Source organism: Micromesistius poutassou, assembly GCF_964030765.1.
Source record: "Micromesistius poutassou genome assembly, chromosome: 2".
NCBI classification, from domain to species: Eukaryota; Metazoa; Chordata; class Actinopteri; order Gadiformes; family Gadidae; genus Micromesistius; species Micromesistius poutassou.
In genome coordinates this window covers 23716475-23736124 of record NC_140272.1, presented here as the reverse complement: position 1 = coordinate 23736124, position 19650 = coordinate 23716475, and the positions used below count along the sequence as shown (strand labels likewise).

General features: G+C 44.8%; 3 protein-coding genes across 4 annotated transcripts; all 3 read left to right on the top strand.

The window, feature by feature from the left end:
- Nucleotides 1-5034: 5034 nt before the first annotated feature.
- Nucleotides 5035-8085, top strand: rassf1 (Ras association domain family member 1; the record flags this gene model as incomplete). The annotated part of the gene is made up of 6 exons (XM_084463513.1): nucleotides 5035-5302; nucleotides 6318-6442; nucleotides 6895-6999; nucleotides 7106-7391; nucleotides 7728-7843; nucleotides 7936-8085. The coding sequence occupies 6 exons, from the start codon at nucleotides 5035-5037 to the stop codon at nucleotides 8083-8085; spliced, it is 1050 nt and encodes a 349-aa protein (XP_084319639.1).
- Nucleotides 8086-10975: 2890 nt separating this feature from the next.
- Nucleotides 10976-13360, top strand: tusc2b (tumor suppressor 2, mitochondrial calcium regulator b). The gene is made up of 4 exons (XM_084464034.1): nucleotides 10976-11125; nucleotides 11840-12046; nucleotides 12154-12274; nucleotides 12380-13360. Exons 2-4 carry the CDS (start codon nucleotides 11901-11903, stop codon nucleotides 12443-12445), a joined length of 333 nt encoding a protein of 110 aa, XP_084320160.1. The 5' UTR covers nucleotides 10976-11125; nucleotides 11840-11900; the 3' UTR covers nucleotides 12446-13360.
- Nucleotides 13361-14987: 1627 nt separating this feature from the next.
- LOC311338571 (hyaluronidase-2-like) lies at nucleotides 14988-19578 on the top strand. Of its 2 annotated transcripts, none has more exons than XM_084463865.1 (5): nucleotides 14988-15006; nucleotides 15654-15873; nucleotides 16080-17057; nucleotides 17199-17288; nucleotides 17379-19578. In XM_084463865.1, exons 3-5 carry the CDS (start codon nucleotides 16107-16109, stop codon nucleotides 17766-17768), a joined length of 1431 nt encoding a protein of 476 aa, XP_084319991.1. In that variant the 5' UTR covers nucleotides 14988-15006; nucleotides 15654-15873; nucleotides 16080-16106; the 3' UTR covers nucleotides 17769-19578. The 2 variants fall into 2 exon arrangements, with proteins under 2 accessions (XP_084319991.1, XP_084319990.1); XM_084463864.1 differs by having other exon boundaries at nucleotides 14994-15006; nucleotides 15803-15873.
- The last annotated feature ends 72 nt before the right edge of the window (nucleotides 19579-19650 follow it).

Below are 19650 nucleotides of genomic sequence, written 5' to 3'. Positions count from 1 at the left end.
GTTTACATGCAAGGAATTATTTTGGTGTGGTGGTGCAAAAACAAACAACAAATAAACATAGTGCAAAAAGAGAAGACAGAATGAGGTAATAACAGAATGAGGTAGTATGATAAGGTATAAGGTATGCATTACAAGATTCTACAGAATCTCACTCCGGCCAAAACCCAAAAGTTGGCAGCCCTGGAAACGTCTACAGAAGTGTATTGCAATCTCCATAATACTCGTTTTTGCGTTTGCTTTGTTCGCTGTGTGTAGTCCACATGTTGCAAAACAGAGAAATGAGTACACTCACTGTTTGAAGATGGTCTTGTTTGCAGACTAGCTCGCTCCATGCTCTTGATCATTTCTAATCCATCGCCAAAATAATCCATTGTTTACGGAAATAATCCAGTTGCAAACACCGTCGGTTGCACTATTTTCGCATATTCATGTGCACACCCAAATGGCACGACAATTACTTGTATCATGAAATGAACGAACTGTAAGGCAGCGTGGTAGCCTAGCTGTGAGGCTGACAGCCGCTACGTAAACAACACAGCACGTTACCAACCATTCTAGTGACGTCATCGCGTTCTGAACACAAAGGGGGCGGCGCACAGGCTAAAAACATTATAATTAATGCGACTTGTTTGTGCTTTATTCTGAATAACGGGTCATATTTCCGACTTTTTTTTGTATTTATGGTAAATTTAAATATTTAACTAGTGCTATAGACATCTGTTTTATTTGACTGCTTCATTTCCACTTTAATACCGATCTACATTCCCCAATATGCAGTAGGCCTATAACATTACAATAGTTCATCGATGCAAGCCAAGACAATCAGTCTATAGCCTACATGACAACACACACGCACACACTTATCAATTTTGATAAACTGATATGCTATAGTATTCGTAAAGCAACACTGACATAGGAGGATACATTGGCTAAAGTTGTTTTGATGCACGTTGTTTTATAACAATGAGAGGCCAATGCAATGCAAACGCGACAATAATTGGCATCAATCTGGCGCATTTAGAAGAGCAATCAACTGAATAAATGCCAGGTATATAGCTCGCGCACACACATGCACTACTCTCGTAACAATTATTATTGACAACAGTTAGCTGAACATTATAGGGTCCCGTCCTTCCACTCCCTGTTTTCTCAGTTAAACACAGAAATCTACTACATTTGTCACAGTGTTTGTTAGATGTGAAATGAAGCCAAAAAAAGACGCTCTCTTCCTCCGGTAACGCAGTCGTTCGCGACGCCTTTCTTGTTCGTTGTTTCTTCTATTTGTCTGTAACTTATGCTCCAATCTTTCATCGATCAATGCGGATGTTGTGGATGCAACGGAATATATGCATCGCTGCAGCAACATTTAACATGATCACGATGAGTTCTGCCCGTTTTGCCTGCGTGCTGTCTGCGGTCAAACCAAGTGACATGACATGACCAAGCTACCAACACAAACAAAGAGGTAGAAAAGGAAATTAACTACGTGTTTAAGTTGTGAAGGCAAACATGTGGCTACACACAGCACTACAAATGTCGAAAAAGATTGAAAAAGCAAAAAATGATTTGTTGCACAGCTGAACGCTGTATCACATCATGAGCTGGCTGTTCTCAATTCACAACATGCATCCATCCTACATCAGGCATTCTGACCAAAACTCACTCCCCACCACAATTATTCCACTAATTACTCCACTATCGTCATCTCCACTATACCCAACACTGTACAAACGCAAACCGTGGATAAGTCAGGCTACTTGGTGGCTATGGCTAACATCAATTGCAAGAGTTAAGACAGCCGACCACTTGAGTGCAAAAAACACAAAAGACCTAATATAATGTCTAGAACGCCGGTCATTATCGGGAAAATAAGCCCCGACAGGGCGAACCGGACACCGACGCGAAGCGGAGGTGACTTGCTTCGCCCAGGGGCTTGTTTTCGATAATGACCAGCGACATTCTATACATTATCCCGCTTATTACACGGCTACTTGCCAAAATGAAAAAATAACTTCACACGGTGTGTCTTTTTACCAAAGACATTGACGTCGCTTAGCAACCAAATACGCTGGGGTTGATGAGTTACTGGACTACTTGCAGAGTGATACAAAAGACGTGCATCAGAGCCACTTTCCTTGATTATATATATCATTATCATATCATATCATTATATGCTTAGCAACGGTCAATTATCGAAAAATAATTCACCACCCCTGCCCCTGCAAGTGAACGGCGCATTCCACAGCATTGAGAAGAGCCGTGTAATAATCCATAATAATTGATTCTTGATTCTACTTGATTCTACTGATTCTACTGATGTCTAAACGACATCGATGTCCACATATAAAGCATCAAGTGTGAATCACCCTCAGGGTCGAATCTCCTGATATGCAAATGAAGCAAAAATGCGGAGGTGTGAAAAAAATCCAGAGTTCTTGTGAGAGCACAATTTGAATTTGCTCAGCTAGTCAATCTGGGAACGAGCAATATACTCACTCCCCGATTCCCCTGGCCCAGAACGTTAACCAATCACATCGGTGGATCTGATATAGGCGGGCCAAAAGCGTTGCTGTTTTACCGACTGGATACGGCAAGAGTCTTATCTATTGGTTAGCTCCGCTGGTCTGGATACGTCACCCCTTGTATTCTTCTGATTGGTCGTAGTGTTATCCAATTGCGTGCGGTGATATTTTCAAATGCCTGCTTGGTGCCGCCCCTGGAGTTGGGCCGTTCTCATCACTGGTTGCCAGACCCTACAGCTCTCTAGAGGTGGCTCTGGATTTCCAAGCTAACTTAATAGTGTATAATACTCAAAAGCCTCAGCCATTATGGGCCAACTGTTTGGTGCCTTATGGGAAAATAAAGAATTCAAAATGATGTTCAAAGTTGAATAAAAGCCTGTGTTTAGGACCAGCGGAACAATGGTGTGGCTCCTGTGGTGTTAGGTCAGCTGGGGTCCTGAGTTCTTCCCTTCTTGTTGATTGCTTGTGGGGGTGAAGGGCCTATGGAGTTTCCCTGGATGTGCCTGGGGGGGGGGGGGGGGGGGGGGGCGCTACATAACAATACCAGCTAGTCTGATACCAACAACAGATTCCTTGCTTAACCGGTCACTGTTTATTGTGCTCCAGGTCTACTTAAAGACCACTTGTGACCACAGTGAGTCTATTCATTAGGTTCTATATTGATTATATGTATTATAGGACTAAAGGACAATACTTCCATCATAATGTATCCCATCCCAATGTATTATGTATTTCTTGACATATTTACAATCGAGAAATGTATCTAACCCTTACCGCTTTAACCATTATTATTTTATTGGAAGAGAGAATAATATATATTTTTCTCTTTCCTTTCTTTGTGCTGGTATTCTTTACTAAAAGAATGTCTTCCTTTTTTATAACGGTGTTATTATTATTTTTTTAAAGGAATAACGTATGTAACATAAAGAATATCTAAGTTACATGCAAATATTAATTAATATAGTTAATATAAAATAATATAACTGCAATAATCCATAGTGAATATCATGTATGAGGATAAATGAAAATGGCCATTATAATAATAATTATTATTAGATAATATGTACAATATTGCGATTAGAGCTTCAGAGATATCCTTGCAGTGAGGGAGAATTTAGGACACATATATGTGCGCCTGGGGGATTCTCCACAAGTGGGCCACCAAATGGCCGTTAGTGGAAAATGTACAGATCACAAGATTTTAAGAGTCACACGTTTTAGTAAACAAGTCCATGGTAAACACCTGCTCATGTCTGCCGACCTAAAACTGCGGGAACTGGAAACGAGAATCAACAACTTTTGTATGGATTATTTTATTCATTCTACAATTTATATATTTTTGCATGTGATATTTAAACAACGCTTCAAACGGAGCCCTTGGGAGAGTGGCGAGCCGTTCGTAGGAGGAAGGTTAAAGACTCGGATTAGATTTAATCCCACGGTTACTGGGCATGCGCAGTGTGAGGAGAATGGAAGGATGACAGGCGATGTGGTCGCCTCCCCGCTTCAATGTCCTTTATTTAATGGGTGAGGAATTATCACAAGAGGTAAGGTCATATAAGTCTTACATGTTACGTGTTTGGTTTGTTTCCGGATAAAATAACATTTCTGTAGTGACGTACGGCCACTGCCGTACAGGAAAAAAACGTCAGTGTCCCGGGACGATTGGTTGTGTGAACGACCGAATAAAGTGCTTTTACGTTATAAACAACGACCAACATCTAAAAGTAACTCGAAGTAACACTTCCAGATAACTTATTGAGGATTGTATTCACAATGTGCACTTGTTCGCCCTGTGTGAACATCATTGGAACGGGCGCTGACCCACTTGGCAGACAGAGCGATTGTTCAGATTCAACTCACAGTCGCACAGGAGAACTGAACCAAGGCCTGCAGCACCTACTCACGTGGCACCGATAATCATTTAAAACTAATTAACACGTCCCCTTTTCAAATGTATATTTTAGTTCGTTTATTAATTATAATTGTTCTATGAGAAAATGCATATACTTTGATTGGGTTTAATGTGTGGAATTGTGTTCCTTTCAATTATGTAATGATTGAAAATATTAGATTCTTATTCATATTGCACAGAATACTGTTTTCCACATGCCCCCTTTACAGAGCAACATGAATATTATCACATGTATCGTGACTAATCTTGACATAAATCACAGTAGCCGTCAATATTCACTCATCATGTTGTATTGCCTTTTCTTGTACATAGAAGCGTATATTGTCCTATTTCAGTGACAAGCTGATAATAAAGAACGTGTCATCTTTTTAGGGACATTCAGAACCGCTTTCAGCAGCAGGACGTTCAACAGCAACGGACTAAATGAGTAAAACCCCGTTGCTTATTTCCTGTCTGCTTCCTCATCCTCCATCCTGTCTGGAGTCAATAAAGCACCGTTCCACCGGCTCCTCGTCTCCAGCCCTCTCAGGGGATGCCTGTGGGCCCATGAGTCCCCTTGGCAGCGCGGGATGCCCCGGTCCGGTGCCCGGCTGAAGCATGTCTAACTGTGAGTGTATCGAGCTGCAGGAGCTCAGCGCCGATCAGCCCATCGAGCTGGCCGCCCCGCCGGCCGCCGGCCCGCCGCTGCGCTCCAACGCGGCGCGCCTGCGGAGCGGCGCGGTCAGCGCCGGGGGGCCCCTCGTCCAGCCGAGGGACGCCGGGAGGGGCCACGACTTCCTGCCCTGCAGCTACACCCATGTGACGTGGTGCGACCTGTGTGGAGAGTTCGTCTGGGGCCTCTACAAGCAGAGCCTCTGCTGCGCAAGTGAGTCGCCGCGCCAGCCGCCTCTGGGGTTCTAAAAACTCAACACAATGCACCATCTCTCTGTGGTTCTAAAAACTCAACACAATGCACCATCTCTCTGGGGTTCTAAAAACTCAACACAATGCACCATCTCTGTGTGTAGTGTAGGCTTTTTAAAAACTCAACACAATACACTCAGACACAATGGCTGCCACATTATAGGTGGGATTATGCCACTGATTTACTTTGTGTGTGTGTGTGTGTGTGTGTGTGTGTGTGTGTGTGTGTGTGTGTATGTCTCTGCTAATTTGCATACATTTATATTTGCATAATATACTTTTGTGACAAGGAAATAGCGGGGGTTAAGGTCATATAAGGTGAGCCTGTGAAGTAATTTGAGACTTACTGTGAGGGCTTCACAAACACGTTTGACTTGTTTAATTGTGTACGTTTGTTTGGATACAATTCAGTGTGACTTGAAGATATGACGTCTAAACTCTACAATCATTTCTCATTGGATTATTCTTTCAATTTTATTTTAACAAGAGGAAATGCTTAGGCTTTCCAAAACTGTATTGTCAACAATGTTGAGCATTTTCTCGTTATGAGTTGACCGTGATGTCATTGAATATATTGCTTTATCAAATCCTTTATTACATTGACGGATAGAATTTTTTATAGAGGACTTTTACCAAAGTACATTTTTCTGAGGGAACTTTATTTGTAAGCATACCATTTGAGTACTTTTTCGTTCAATACTTTATCCATGTTACTTTTCCCAATCAAAAGAATGATTATCTCAGAGGATAAGCTCCATGAAGCCTCACTCTCACATGTATGGGTGGACGAGGAATAGTGATAATGATAATGATAATGCCCTCTGATGTGAAACACATCCAGAGGCTCTAAAACACAATATATATATATATATAGTACACATAGTATATTTGAACCATTAACTAAGTCTAACATTCAAGATTAATCAACTACTAACTCACTAGTCTCTTGTCTAACTGTGAGTCCTCTCCCCCGTCAGAATGCAGATACATCTGTCACGACCGCTGCCGGCCATTCATTCAGCTGGACTGCAGTGCAGGAGGCCATTTGGCAACAGAGCAGGCAGATCTGTCTGTAGATACCATAGAGACAGACACAAACGTGGTAAGACCTGACTGTAGATACCATAGAGACAGACACAAACGTGGTAAGACCTGACTGTAGATACCATAGAGACAGACACAAACGTGGTAAGACCTGACTGTAGATACCATAGAGACAGACACAAACGTGGTAAGACCTGACTGTAGATACCATAGAGAACCATTTGGCTGAGGGGACCGTGAAGGCAAGGACTATTTGATCAACCTCTAAACTCTACACACACACACACACACACACACACACACACACACACACACACACACACATACACACACACACCAAAAGGCAGATGGGGACAAGTCTTCCACTCAGTTTTGCATGTGTCAACAAATACATTGTTTTATTTTGTGAGGACACTAATATACCAATCATTTAAGAGGAGGCAGCAACACAATTGCACAGCTTATTTTACATTGAAATGATTTGTATCCCTTTCGTCTCCTCTATTTCAGGATGAACAGATTGAATGGAGAAAGCAAGAATTGACCATTGGTGAAATCCAGCAGAAGATAAAGGAATACAATGCCCAGATCAACAATAATCACTACATGGTGAACGTAAGTGAAGCCGTTCTTTATTCTGTCTGCACGTTCATGTACATGGAGTAAGGTTTCCTTGGAGCCCAGATGTGGTTCTCTTCACTGTTCCTGATGGTCTCTGCAGAACAAGGACGGCTCATACACAGGGTTCATAAGGGTGCAGTTCCAGCTGGCTCGTCCCATTTCTCTGCCGTTGCCACGCAAACTGTCTCAGACTCAAGAAGGTCAAGCCCGGGTGGCGTCGGCACGGAGGACGTCCTTCTACCTCCCCAGGGACAGCGCCAAGCACCTGCACATCAGCTCCCAGACCCGCGCCCGCGAGGTCATCCAGGCCCTGCTCAACAAGTTCACCGTGGTGGACAACCCCGCCAAGTTTGCCCTGTTTGAGCGAACCGAGCGTCAGAACCAAGGTGACATCATGCGTCATGTGTTATTACACGTGACATTTCGTTAGCTTCATTGCATAATTGCCTCGTTCATATTTAGGCCAAATTGTGACATGTAACCTAACTGTGCTCTCCTAATGCTGCCGATTCACTGCGCCTCATTGGCTGTATCCTCAGCCAATCAGAGTGCTTTTTATATTCCATAATCACTGTCTGCCTTAGTCATAAGTTTGACTGAGGCAATTTTGAGGCTAAATACAAAATGAACCTTCAAACATGACTTAGGCCATTGTGCTATGAGGCTGACGATTTGGTGAATTGGATGAACTTAGACATGCTAGCTCTGCCTATGCTTCCCAGTGTACCTCCGTAAGGTGTCTGACGACGCGCGCCCCCTGCACCTCCGCCTGTGTGCTGGCCCCGGGGAGAGGGCCCTGAGCCTGGTTCTGAAGGAGGATGACACGGGCGACATCAATGTACGTTTGTTACGTCCGCCCACGCGGGCCCGGAGAGCATCCCCGCCGCCTGCTACCGTGTGTCGTCTGAAACCCTTCTGTGTTTCTCGTAGTGGGACGCGTTCAGCTTTCCGGAGCTGTGCAACTTCCTGCGGATGCTTCAGCGCGAGGAAGAGGTGCACATCCGTCAGATAGTGAAGCGCTACGCCCTCGCCAGAGAGGAGATCAAGCAGGCCATGTCGGCGGTCAGCATACTGTGTTGAGGCGGTCCGACGGGTCACCGGGTATTCAGCCTCTTCTGTAGCACAATGCAATCATAGAATTAAGACGTCAAAACACCTTTTTCTAAAGAATATTAATTGAAAGTGATAACAGAAATCTGTATTTTACCTCATAGTGTTCAGGGTTATCAAGGTGTGCGTTAAGCATCAATAAATGATGTTCCATTAAATTAATTCCTTCGATTACTTCCAGAAGATTTAATCTGTGTCTGTGATTTGCCTTCCTGGCGTCGTAGCCAAGAGGGTGGCCAGTTACTGTAGACTCGTGGCCAAGTCAGTGAGCAAGGCAGTGCGCTCACATGGTGTTGACGCAGCAGCTTAATGACAGGATGAGAGCTTTATGAACGACGTTGTGAGAACTGCAACCGCACTGGGAATGTGTACCCAACACTTCCGCCTTCACTTCAGGGAGTCGCACCCGGGCTCTGAGCCGCATGGAGGGCCTGGGAGTCAGGAGTCAACAGACTGTAGGGTACAGGGCTGCTCACTGTGAAACAGGTTGTATCAACAGACTGTAGGGTACAGGGCTGCTCACTGTGAAACAGGTTGTATCAACAGACTGTAGGGTACAGGGCTGCTCACTGTGAAACAGGTTGTATCAACAGACTGTAGGGTACAGGGCTGCTCACTGTGAAACAGGTTGTATCAACAGACTGTAGGGTACAGGGCTGCTCACTGTGAAACAGGTTGTATCAACAGACTGTAGGGTACAGGGCTGCTCACTGTGAAACAGGTTGTATCAACAGACTGTAGGGTACAGGGCTGCTCACTGTGAAACAGGTTGTATCAACAGACTGTAGGGTACAGGGCTGCTCACTGTGAAACAGGTTGTATCAACAGACTGTAGGGTACAGGGCTGCTCACTGTGAAACAGGTTGTATTAAGACACAGTGTTAAAGGGTGTTCTGTGGAGTACTGAGGTTGTATTAAGACACAGTGTTAAAGGGTGTTCTGTGGAGTACTGAGGTTGTATTAAGACACAGTGTTAAAGGGTGTTCTGTGGAGTACTGAGGTTGTATTAAGACACAGTGTTAAAGGGTGTTCTGTGGTGTACTGAGGTTGTATTAAGACACAGTGTTAAAGGGTGTTCTGTGGTGTACTGAGGTTGTATTAAGTGTTAAAGGGTGTTCTGTGGAGTACTGAGGTTGTATTAAGACACAGTGTTAAAGGGTGTTCTGTGGAGTACTGAGGTTGTATTAAGTGTTAAAGGGTGTTCTGTGGAGTACTGAGGTTGTATTAAGTGTTAAAGGGTGTTCTGTGGTGTACTGAGGTTGTATTAAGTGTTAAAGGGTGTTCTGACCTGTGCAGGGATTAAATGTGCTGTAGTAAAGATCTGAGAGTTATAGTAAAGTAAAAAGAGCGAGTTTGCAGAAAAGAGCAAGAAACTAACAACCCCAGATAAGAACCCTCCTCTCAGCCCCGCCCTCCTCTTAGCCCCTCCCTCCCTCCTCTCAGCCCCTCCCTCCTCTTAGCCCCGCCCTCCTCTCAGCCCCTCCCTCCTCTTAGCCCCGCCCTCCTCTCAGCCCCGCCCTCCCTCCTCTCAGCCCCTCCCTCCTCTCAGCCCCTCCCTCCCTCCTCTCAGCCCCGCCCTCCTCTCAGCCCCTCCCTCCCTCCTCTTAGCCCCGCCCTCCTCTCAGCCCCGCCCTCCCTCCTCTTAGCCCCGCCCTCCTCTCAGCCCCGCCCTCCTCTTAGCCCCTCCCTCCTCTTAGCCCCGCCCTCCTCTCAGCCCCTCCCTCCCTCCTCTCAGCCCCTCCCTCCCTCCTCTTAGCCCCGCCCTCCTCTCAGCCCCGCCCTCCCTCCTCTTAGCCCCGCCCTCCTCTCAGCCCCGCCCTCCTCTTAGCCCCTCCCTCCTCTTAGCCCCGCCCTCCTCTCAGCCCCTCCCTCCCTCCTCTCAGCCCCTCCCTCCCTCCTCTTAGCCCCGCCCTCCTCTCAGCCCCTCCCTCCCTCCTCTTAGCCCCGCCCTCCTCTCAGCCCCTCCCTCCTCTTAGCCCCGCCCTCCTCTCAGCCCCTCCCTCCCTCCTCTTAGCCCCGCCCTCCTCTCAGCCCCTCCCTCCCTCCTCTTAGCCCCGCCCTCCTCCCAGCCCCGCCCTCCTCTTAGCCCCGCCCTCCTCTTAGCCCCTCCTTCCTTCCTCTTAGCTCCGCCCTCCTCTCAGCCCCGCCCTCCTCTTAGCCCCGCCCTCTGTACGCCTCACTGCCATTGAGGAGCGCTGCATTGACTCACTTGTGATTGACAGGCAAGATGGATTCCCCAAACCAATCAAGGCCTCTGCACTGATTGGTCAGAACTTAGTTAGGAGTGTTCCAAATGCTGAATTGGCTCATGAGCACGGGCAGTCCACTGACTAATGGTTATGTTATATTAAATGATAGCCTTTAAAGCCAGTCTACAGCACATTTAGAGGGATGAGGTCTAGACTTTAGAGGAATGTTATTTGATTCATTTTTTGAGAGAATTGCTTGAGATGCTGTTTAAATTGAAAAATATATTATTTAAAAGGTTTCCACACATTTGAGACTTGTTATATTTTGTTAAAAGTATACAAGATGGCTCATGTTGATTCATTTCACACATTTGCAACTGTATACATTGCACATACTATGTATTGTCATTCTTGTATTAATGTTATATATCATAATAGTTTTATTTGAGGAATGAACACCTTGAGAATATCTTGTAACATTTTGAATAAAAACCTCTCGAGTAGATTGGTGGCATAATCGCTGTTGTCTCCTAGAGCCTTATATTAAAAAGGAATATATGTATTTAGCAATCATTTTGATGTCTCGTCCTTCCACTGATTCCCACCCTGGCCGCTTGGTGGCGGAATGACAAATGAAGGCGCTTCCGTCCCCTGGAACAAGAACCAAAGAAGGATTGCATCCGGTTGTCTTACAGTGGTAGCTTGTGTTTAGCTCAGATGGAAATGATCCAAACAGCTATTTAACTACCTATTCAAAATACGACACTAGAAACTAGCACTTGTGCAGGTGATACAACACGGATATATTGGAGCTCCACAAGGTGACAGCGTGTTTCCTCCCGCAGAGGGACCGACCGGGTGTAGCGTCGGGAGCTAGGCTAGCTAGCAGAGAGAGGGATGACCTGTACAGTGATGATCATGGCAGTGGTTTAATGTGTCAGTGGTTTAATGTGGCAGTGGTTTAATGTGGTAGTGGTTTCATGTGGTAGTGGTTTCATGTGGTAGTGGTTTAATGTGTCAGTGGGTTAATGTGTCAGTGGGTTAATGTGTTTAACCACTGGTCACAGTCCAGGCCGATGAGGTGGACCGACTGGTCTGTGATATCTGCTTCATGTTGACTAGTAGGTTGCAGACAGTGGACCAGGGGAGCAGGTCCACTCCTCCACTGTGTTGATCGTTTTAGTTTGCTTTACTATTGCATGTTTGATGCCTGCTCTTTAAACGTATGAAGATGTTCATACGAAGCATCTCAAAATGTTATGACTTTTCAATACACATTAACGTGACTTTCAACCACGTACCAGCTGTGACTTATCATATTAATGATGGTTGGTTTTCTGTCTGGTTTCGATGTCTTTCATTCTTTATTGTAAGTGTATTGGTGTTGAACTGTACACATAAAAGTAAAATTGAACATGGCTTTGACACATTTTTTATACTGAAGCAATTTATGTTTAGACTGAATGTTAACCTTTCTTCTTTATTTAACATGAACACTGATATTTAAAACGCATGAACCTTGTTCTATTGTGCAGAGTGAAGCTGTAACGCTACAAGGAGGGCTGTGACCAAGAAAATAATGTGCCACAGTTGAAGATGGGCGGGACTGGCTCCAAATCCAGAGGATACTGGCCTTTCTCTGGCTCAGGTACCGTTGAAGACGCAACCAAAGACGGAAATGAGCAATCGGTGACCAGACTGCGTTTCCCAAGTGCAACGCCATTTGTGTTTACAAGACGGAGGTAAATACAGGCTGGCACACCAGGTCATGTATCGCATCGTCATATAAATAGCTGTGAAAAGTATTGCAGACTGTCTCATAATTAATTTATGACTTTATGTATTGCAGCTCTTTGTACTTGGATGAGGATGGCGACTTGGCCCATGAGTTTTACGAAGAGACAATTGTGACAAAGAATGGTCGTAAAAAGGCCAAGCTGAAAAGGATTCAAAAAAATCTAATACCTCAGGTGTGTAGTATGGAAGAAAAACGCGATTGTTTCTCACTGGACCAGACGTAGATTTTCCCAAGATGTATCATGTCAAACCAAGTAATGCCTCTCTTTTCCCTACAGGGAATGATAAAGCTGGAGCATCCTTCTATCCATGTCGATTTTCCCATCGTCCTCTGTGAAGTTTGATGATGCCTGAGCCTTTTCCTACTGGCCAACTCCGTCCTGCCGTGACCCTGTGTGGGGAGCACTTCACTGGAACATGACCTCTTGAAATATCTAATGCCCTTTGCCTGGACTGGTTAGTCACATGTTAAGCCTCTGCATGCAAACCGTGTTCATGGTTTGTCCTGTGATCTGTGTTTGACACAGAAGAGGCCACCAATAAAAATGTATTATGTATTAAAGATGACAAAACAGTAGAAGGGGGTTACCATCTATGGGACAACCTCGTTTAAATTTTAAGTTTAGTGTGCCTATGGATCTTTGATTATTGTAGGAAATTCTTTATTTCAGCAGGGTCTTATCTTGCTTTACAATTTGTTGAAGAAATGCACTTGGAGAATAATGCAAAAGGTTATTTAATTTCCTGCTTTGGTTAGTATGATTTCTATCATGGCCTGAAGACGAACGATACACATGATTTGAGATGAATCAAGCTATTTGTTAAATCACCATTGTGTCAAGTGCTTCTAGCATATATATATATATATATATATATATATATATATATATATATATATATAATAAAAATGTCATCCAGTTTAATCAAGGACATTACTTAGGTTTTCAGAGCAGGGAGGCTTAAATGTACGTTGTATGTGTGCCGATATAACTTGCTTAAATATCAACCTTGCATGAAACCTTCATTCATGCAAGATTCATGCAACCGTCATCAACACTAAATATCCCAATGAGGTGGACGATTCTCTGCCAATGTGTAAGAAGTGGTTTAATGCGATGTTGTCATGTATGAGTTCAGAGGCCGTGTGCAGCCCTCCTGTACAGTAGAGTCTAACAACAGATCATTTGTGTTCTGCTGGGGCTCACTCAGTTCACTTTTTATTTATAACTGGTCAAATAAATTTTTTATTTATATTACAATTGAAAATGTGTCATTGGTTTGTTTTATTTTTCATGCTTATTTTGTTTTCCAGCAATGTTTACATAACTTTAACTCTGATACTGACATTATATAATTATCAATATTCTTTTGGCTCCCTTTCTGTAATATGGATTTTGCATTACTTTCAGAATGAAAACAAATTCCCATACCATTATTTGTACATATTTTATGCCAACATAAGACTACATGTTATCCTCCAATCCAATTTTGATGAAAACATGGATTTAAATCTGGAGTCAAACCAATTTAATCACAAAAGGTTAAGGGCTTAGTGAGTAAAAAATAAACAGAGGACTGAAGGGATTTTTTGGCAGGTGTCCCTTAGAGTCTACCTTCAGTCACTTACTGGGAACAGCGTGTCTAAAGATCCAGGCTCTGCTCCAGGTACAAAGGGTCAGGGTCTCTGACTATAGAGAACCAGAGGGTCAGGGTCTCTGACTATAGAGAACCAGAGGGTCAGGGTCTCTGACTATAGAGAACCAGAGGGTCAGGGTCTCTGACTATAGAGAACCAGAGGGTCAGGGTCTCTGACTATAGAGAACCAGAGGGTCAGGGTCTCTGACTATAGAGAACCAGAGGGTCAGGGCATGGCCTGGCTTTACCGGTAAAGACTGCAGCAAGAGGAACGAGCTGCACAGGAAATTGAGGTTGGTTCTAGCAGGGAGAGGTTAATAAGAAATGAATGAATAAGCATTGAAGGGGTTTATTCAGTGTACTTAAAGGATAATTTTTCATCAAAATCCACTTAAAGTTATTGCTGTTATGAAATCCTTTTTATTTCTGCAGCTTAAAAGTATTTTCATCGTTCTGGGGAAGTTCCAACCACACTAGGTCAGTTCAACTTTACATTCAATGATGATCATAATGGACCGGACCCTGATACACAGGCCGGCTTTACAGTCATGGTCATAATGGACCCTGATACACAGGCCGGCTTTACAGTCATGGTCATAATGGACCCTGATACACAGGCCGGCTTTACAGTCATGGTCATAATGGACCCTGATACACAGGCCGGCTTTACAGTCATGGTCATAATGGACCCTGATACACAGGCCGGCTTTACAGTCATGGTCATAATGGACTGGCCCATGAGACATCCAGCCCAAGTAACGTAGACGTGGTCATCGGTAAAGGGAAACGTTTTGAGCAGAGTAGATACAATCAATATTTAATGTTGGATTAAGAATTATGCAAATATGTAATTTACCCTCCGTTTTATTTTATTTTAGAACATAATCCTTGGTAAAACTACATATCTACATTTGTGCGCTTGTATATTCAGGATGTGACATTTGAAAAAGAACAGAGCAGCTATAGATATAGCTCAGGTATAGCAGGTTATATAAACTGCTGGGTGCTTGGGTTTTCTTTAGTTGTAGGACGAAGCGTGCATCACTCCTATCCAAAAATAGCTAACATTGAATTCATAATTCATGTTTATATTCATAAACAAAACTCATTACTAGCATGAATGTAGTCCTATGTGTGTATGTATGTGCGTGCGTGTGTGCGTGTGTGTAGGAGGTCATAGGTTCACATGAGGTCTATAAAACGGCTGCTCCCTAATGGACTGAAACTAGAATTGAACTCATAGCAGGAGGAGAAGACTTCAGATTTTTCCGTAAGTTTCTTGATGTGTTTTAAATATTATTATGCTGGCTGGCTATAGGCTATATTTGCATTTTTGGTATATTTGAAATCGATCGATAGGCTCAAAGTTCCATAGCCTCAATCAAATAAATAATAATAATAATAAATCTGATGACCAAACCTAAAATAGAAGACCGCGGAAAAAGAACAGACCATATGCTGAGATGTTTAGGGGGATCGGGCACAGACATATTATTATGTATGAATAATGGACAGTTGAATTCGTGTAGTATGATGAAGATGATACTGAAAACGAAATGTGTTTACGTTTTATGGTTCGATAGTAAGTCGTATGGATCATGAAAACAACAATATATGAGTTGTAATTGTTTAACAGCACCCTTCGCAGAAATCAATGTCCCCCCCTGTTTTCCTCGGTGGGCGAGTCGCTGCCACCAGCCTCTCGCGGAGCGTACTCCGGACCAGTGTTGCCAGATTGGGCCAGATTTCCCGCCCAATCTGGCAACCCTAGCTGCAGCGCGCAGACGCCAGGGTTGCCAGATCGGGCGGAATCTGGTCCAATCTGGCAACGCTGCTCCCGGACATCGATAACGTGTTCGCTCGTAGTAATACAGGCATGCATTGAATTAAGAATGAGGAATTGTCTGCCCATGGCAGGGCGTTTGGACATTGATGTTATCTACAAGTCATCTGAAAGTGACACTAGCAGACCGAAGTGTCTTAGCTGACAACCTCAGAGTCCCAGGTCAGAGGCAGTCCCATCTGCTCGCTTTAAAGGTTGTTAACAGGATACTTCATGTGACCAGAGAGATGCCCAAGCCGACCGAATGGTGTCCATCAGCAGAATCATGACAACGTCCAAGCGCTCCAAAGAAAGGTACTGAAAGGTTACACACGTGCTTTTCGATTTTGTCATTTGACATGTATTTATAGTAACCTGTATAGGCCCATGTATAGTATCTACGTTTACAAGAAACAGAATCTCGTTTACCATTACTAGAAAGATGTTAATAACCAAATAGAGCTAGGAATCAAATGTTTTTTTACTGGCATTTTTAATCGTTGTTGTTTTTTTTATTTCAGAGACTGGAAACACGTCAGAGGTTAGTCATGGCGAATGTATTGAACAACCATTGGGCACCGAGTGTCCAAGTGGCATGGCTGTTCGTGGCCCTATTCATGCCCTGGACTGGCCTTTGTGCAGAAGAGCTAAAACAGACAAGATTGCCATTGTTTTCCCAAAAGCCGGTTCTCCTGGCCTGGAACGCCCCAACAAAGGACTGCTTCCCCCGTCATGGTATACACTTTCCTCTGGAGCAGTTTCAGATTGTGGCATACCCCACTGAGGGCTTTGTTGGACAGAACCTCACCATCTTTTACAAGGACCGACTTGGCCTGTACCCTTATTATGAGCCTGACGGCACCGCGGTCAACGGCGGCCTGCCGCAGGTCGTCAGCCTGTCCCAGCACTATGAGCGGATTCCCGCGGGCCTGGAGAAGTATATACGGGAGCCGGCGTCCAAAGGCCTGGCTGTCATCGACTGGGAGGAGTGGCGCCCACTGTGGATTCGAAACTGGAACAGCAAGGACGTGTATAGAGAAAAGTCTCGCCTTATGGTGGCCCAAAAGAACCCCGACTGGCTCCCGGAACGGGTCGGGAAAGTCGCCCAGCAGGAGTTCGAACTGTCCGCTCGGAAGTTCATGCTGGAGACTCTGAAACTCGCCAAGAACCTGAGGCCACACCAGTTATGGGGCTTCTACCTGTTCCCCGATTGCTACAACCATGACTACACCAGTGACCCCGACGGGTACACCGGCCGCTGCCCCGACCTGGAGGTGGCGCGGAACGAGCAGCTGAGCTGGCTGTGGACAGAGAGCACGGCGCTGTTCCCCTCGATATACATCGCCTCCGTGCTGCGCTCCACCGCGTCCGGCCGGCGCTTCGTGCGTCACCGGGTGAGAGAGGGGATGCGCCTGGCGTCCACGGGGGACGGAGTGGCGCGGCCTGTGTTTGTTTACACCCGGCCCACATACACCAACGAGCTGACGCTGCTCTCCGAGGTAAGTGGACCTTCACACAGAACGGAGAATGCGTCGTGTGTTTTCAAAAGTCTGGATGTGTAGAGCAGGCTCTGAGAAGCTGTGAGATGTGACCTCGATCAAAAGGTTCAACTTGTGCTTTGCGTGACTCCTCCCCCGCAGATGGACTTGGTGTCCACCATCGGAGAGAGCGTGGCTCTGGGGGTGGCCGGCGTCATCCTGTGGGGGGACGCCAGCTATGCGAGCAGTAAAGTGAGTGACCTGCGCGCCATACCGCACCAGTACCGTCGCACCATGTGCGCAACACCAAACCTCTAACGCCAGTCTCTCACCCCCTCGTAGGACAAGTGTTCCCGCCTCTCTGAGTATCTCCGCGGGCCACTGGGCCGATACCTGCTCAACGTCTCCAGCTCGGCCGAGCGGTGCAGCGGCGCGCTGTGTCATTCCCACGGCCGCTGTCTGCGCAGGAGACCCGACACGGACACATACCTACACCTGGACCCCCTGAGCCACAGCATCACGCTGCAGGACGGCCGCTGGACCGTGACGGGCAAGGAGGGCCGGACTGAGTTGGCAGACTTCCGCACACATTTCCAGTGCCAATGCTACAGTGGATACAGAGGGGAAGGCTGTGGCGTCAAAGAAAAAGAAGAGAATAGAGCGATCTCTTTTCTAGGTGCTTGGCCCCTGAGTCTTATTATCCCACTAGGGCTCCTCACCTTGCTACACTGAACGAACCCTGATCAAAGATGTTATCTGTACGTGTTGAGGATGTGTACAATTGGATGGGCGTCGGATCAAAGGCCTTATGAAACAAATGTAGATGAACCTGATTCCACTTGGACGGCCACGCACCACAGAAGGTGTCAACATGAATACTTTACAGGCAGTGTTCCTCACAACAGCCAAGCTTCTGGGGGCCACCCACCCCAGATTGGCTCTGCATGGCAAGGCCCCCCTTCGCTTTTCTCTCTTTGCAAGTTTGGTCATTTAATCAGCCAAAGAACATTCAGTAGGACTTCTGTTGAGTTTCATTTAATTTCCCATGCATTTTCATTGCATGTGATGCACTGAGAAGGTGGCTAAGGTCAGTGCTTAGAATCAGAGAATTAAAAAGTCCACCAGAACCAGTTTGTTTGGCAAATTAAATGACGGATGCAAAGAAGAAGCAAAGAGGTTCTGGTGGACATTTGGGGATTTTCATTTCCTGTTCCTAAGCACTGACACAACATTGTCATGGCATCACGTGCCACTAGGGACGTAGCTGGTTGCATGTATTGCAATGACAATGTTGCTTCATTTCCTGTTTCTAAGCAATGACTTCAACAACATTGTCATTGCATCACATGCAACTAGCAAGGTAGCTGGGGGGCATTTTATACAGTTTTATATTATAAATATTATATTTATACTGTTAGATACACAGTGTGCGTATAGGTTTTATGTGCCAATCGTTGCTACCGCCTGCAAAGAAGCGATGGCTTTGGGGATGCAGCTCAGCGAGGTTTAGACACCCTAAAGCGGGGCCTCTGGGTCATCCTGGGCATCAATTAACAACTGTGCCTTAATCGAGACTGAAGTCCACTCAAAAGTCCAACTAATGATTTCTGATGTGTAGTATTCCATCTTATCTATCAAAAATCGTGTTTGTTTTGATATATTTTTCTGCTGCAACAGTGAGTCTGTAAGTTGTACTAATAATGCAATTCATAAACAAACATCAAATGAGTCCTAGAGCTATTGATCGGTGGGTTGTAGTAATTCATGTACATAATCTTCCGTATTGTGTTAAACAATTGTGACTCATTTGCACTGGGATATTTTCGGCTGGCCTACTATATTTATTAAATTGATAATTTGGTCATGGTAAATCCTCAACTGGCTGACATACTGGAGAATACTGGATCATGTGACAACGCTTTAACATTTCTTCCAGGATATGTTTCTGATGTATCAAGTTAAAACTACCAGGAGTTTTTGAAAAATATAAAAGATTCAGTTGTCACATTTGTTGACAATGGTATAAACTAAAATGTGGTTAACTCCTCATTAGGTGTTATATAATGAAGTGGCTCATATGGATTGATATTTAATTTGCATGGGAAAACTGGAACTTTAATGGACCTTAGTGCTGTCAGATGTGGTGTTCAGTTAGGTTGACCATCAGGTTGAGTTTGTATTAAGGACCATGCATTTCTTTGGTACAGCATATGCAGGCTTTAATACTTAATAAAAGCAAATGGATAAACACAATTCCTGTTTATGCCATGAATCCTATTTTGCAATTCAAAGTCATAGGTAAGATTCTCTAGTTGAGGATACAAAAAAAGTATTTGGCAATAATTGCCCCCAACACCTCATGTGCAGGACCCCACCAGCCCCCACACTGACCACAGACACTGACGGGCTGCTGTCAGCCAGCGTCTGGTTTACGACAAGGCGCCTGCCTGGAACCGGAAATGACGTTATCGTTTGTTTTGTTTTGTGCAGCGATGTACATGATCCGATGTTGCTCAATCCATTTACAAGGGGTTAGTTTCCTAAACCTGAGATTCATAAATAAATGATTACTAAAATCATAACTAAACGTGGAGTGTCGGATTTATCCTGCTAC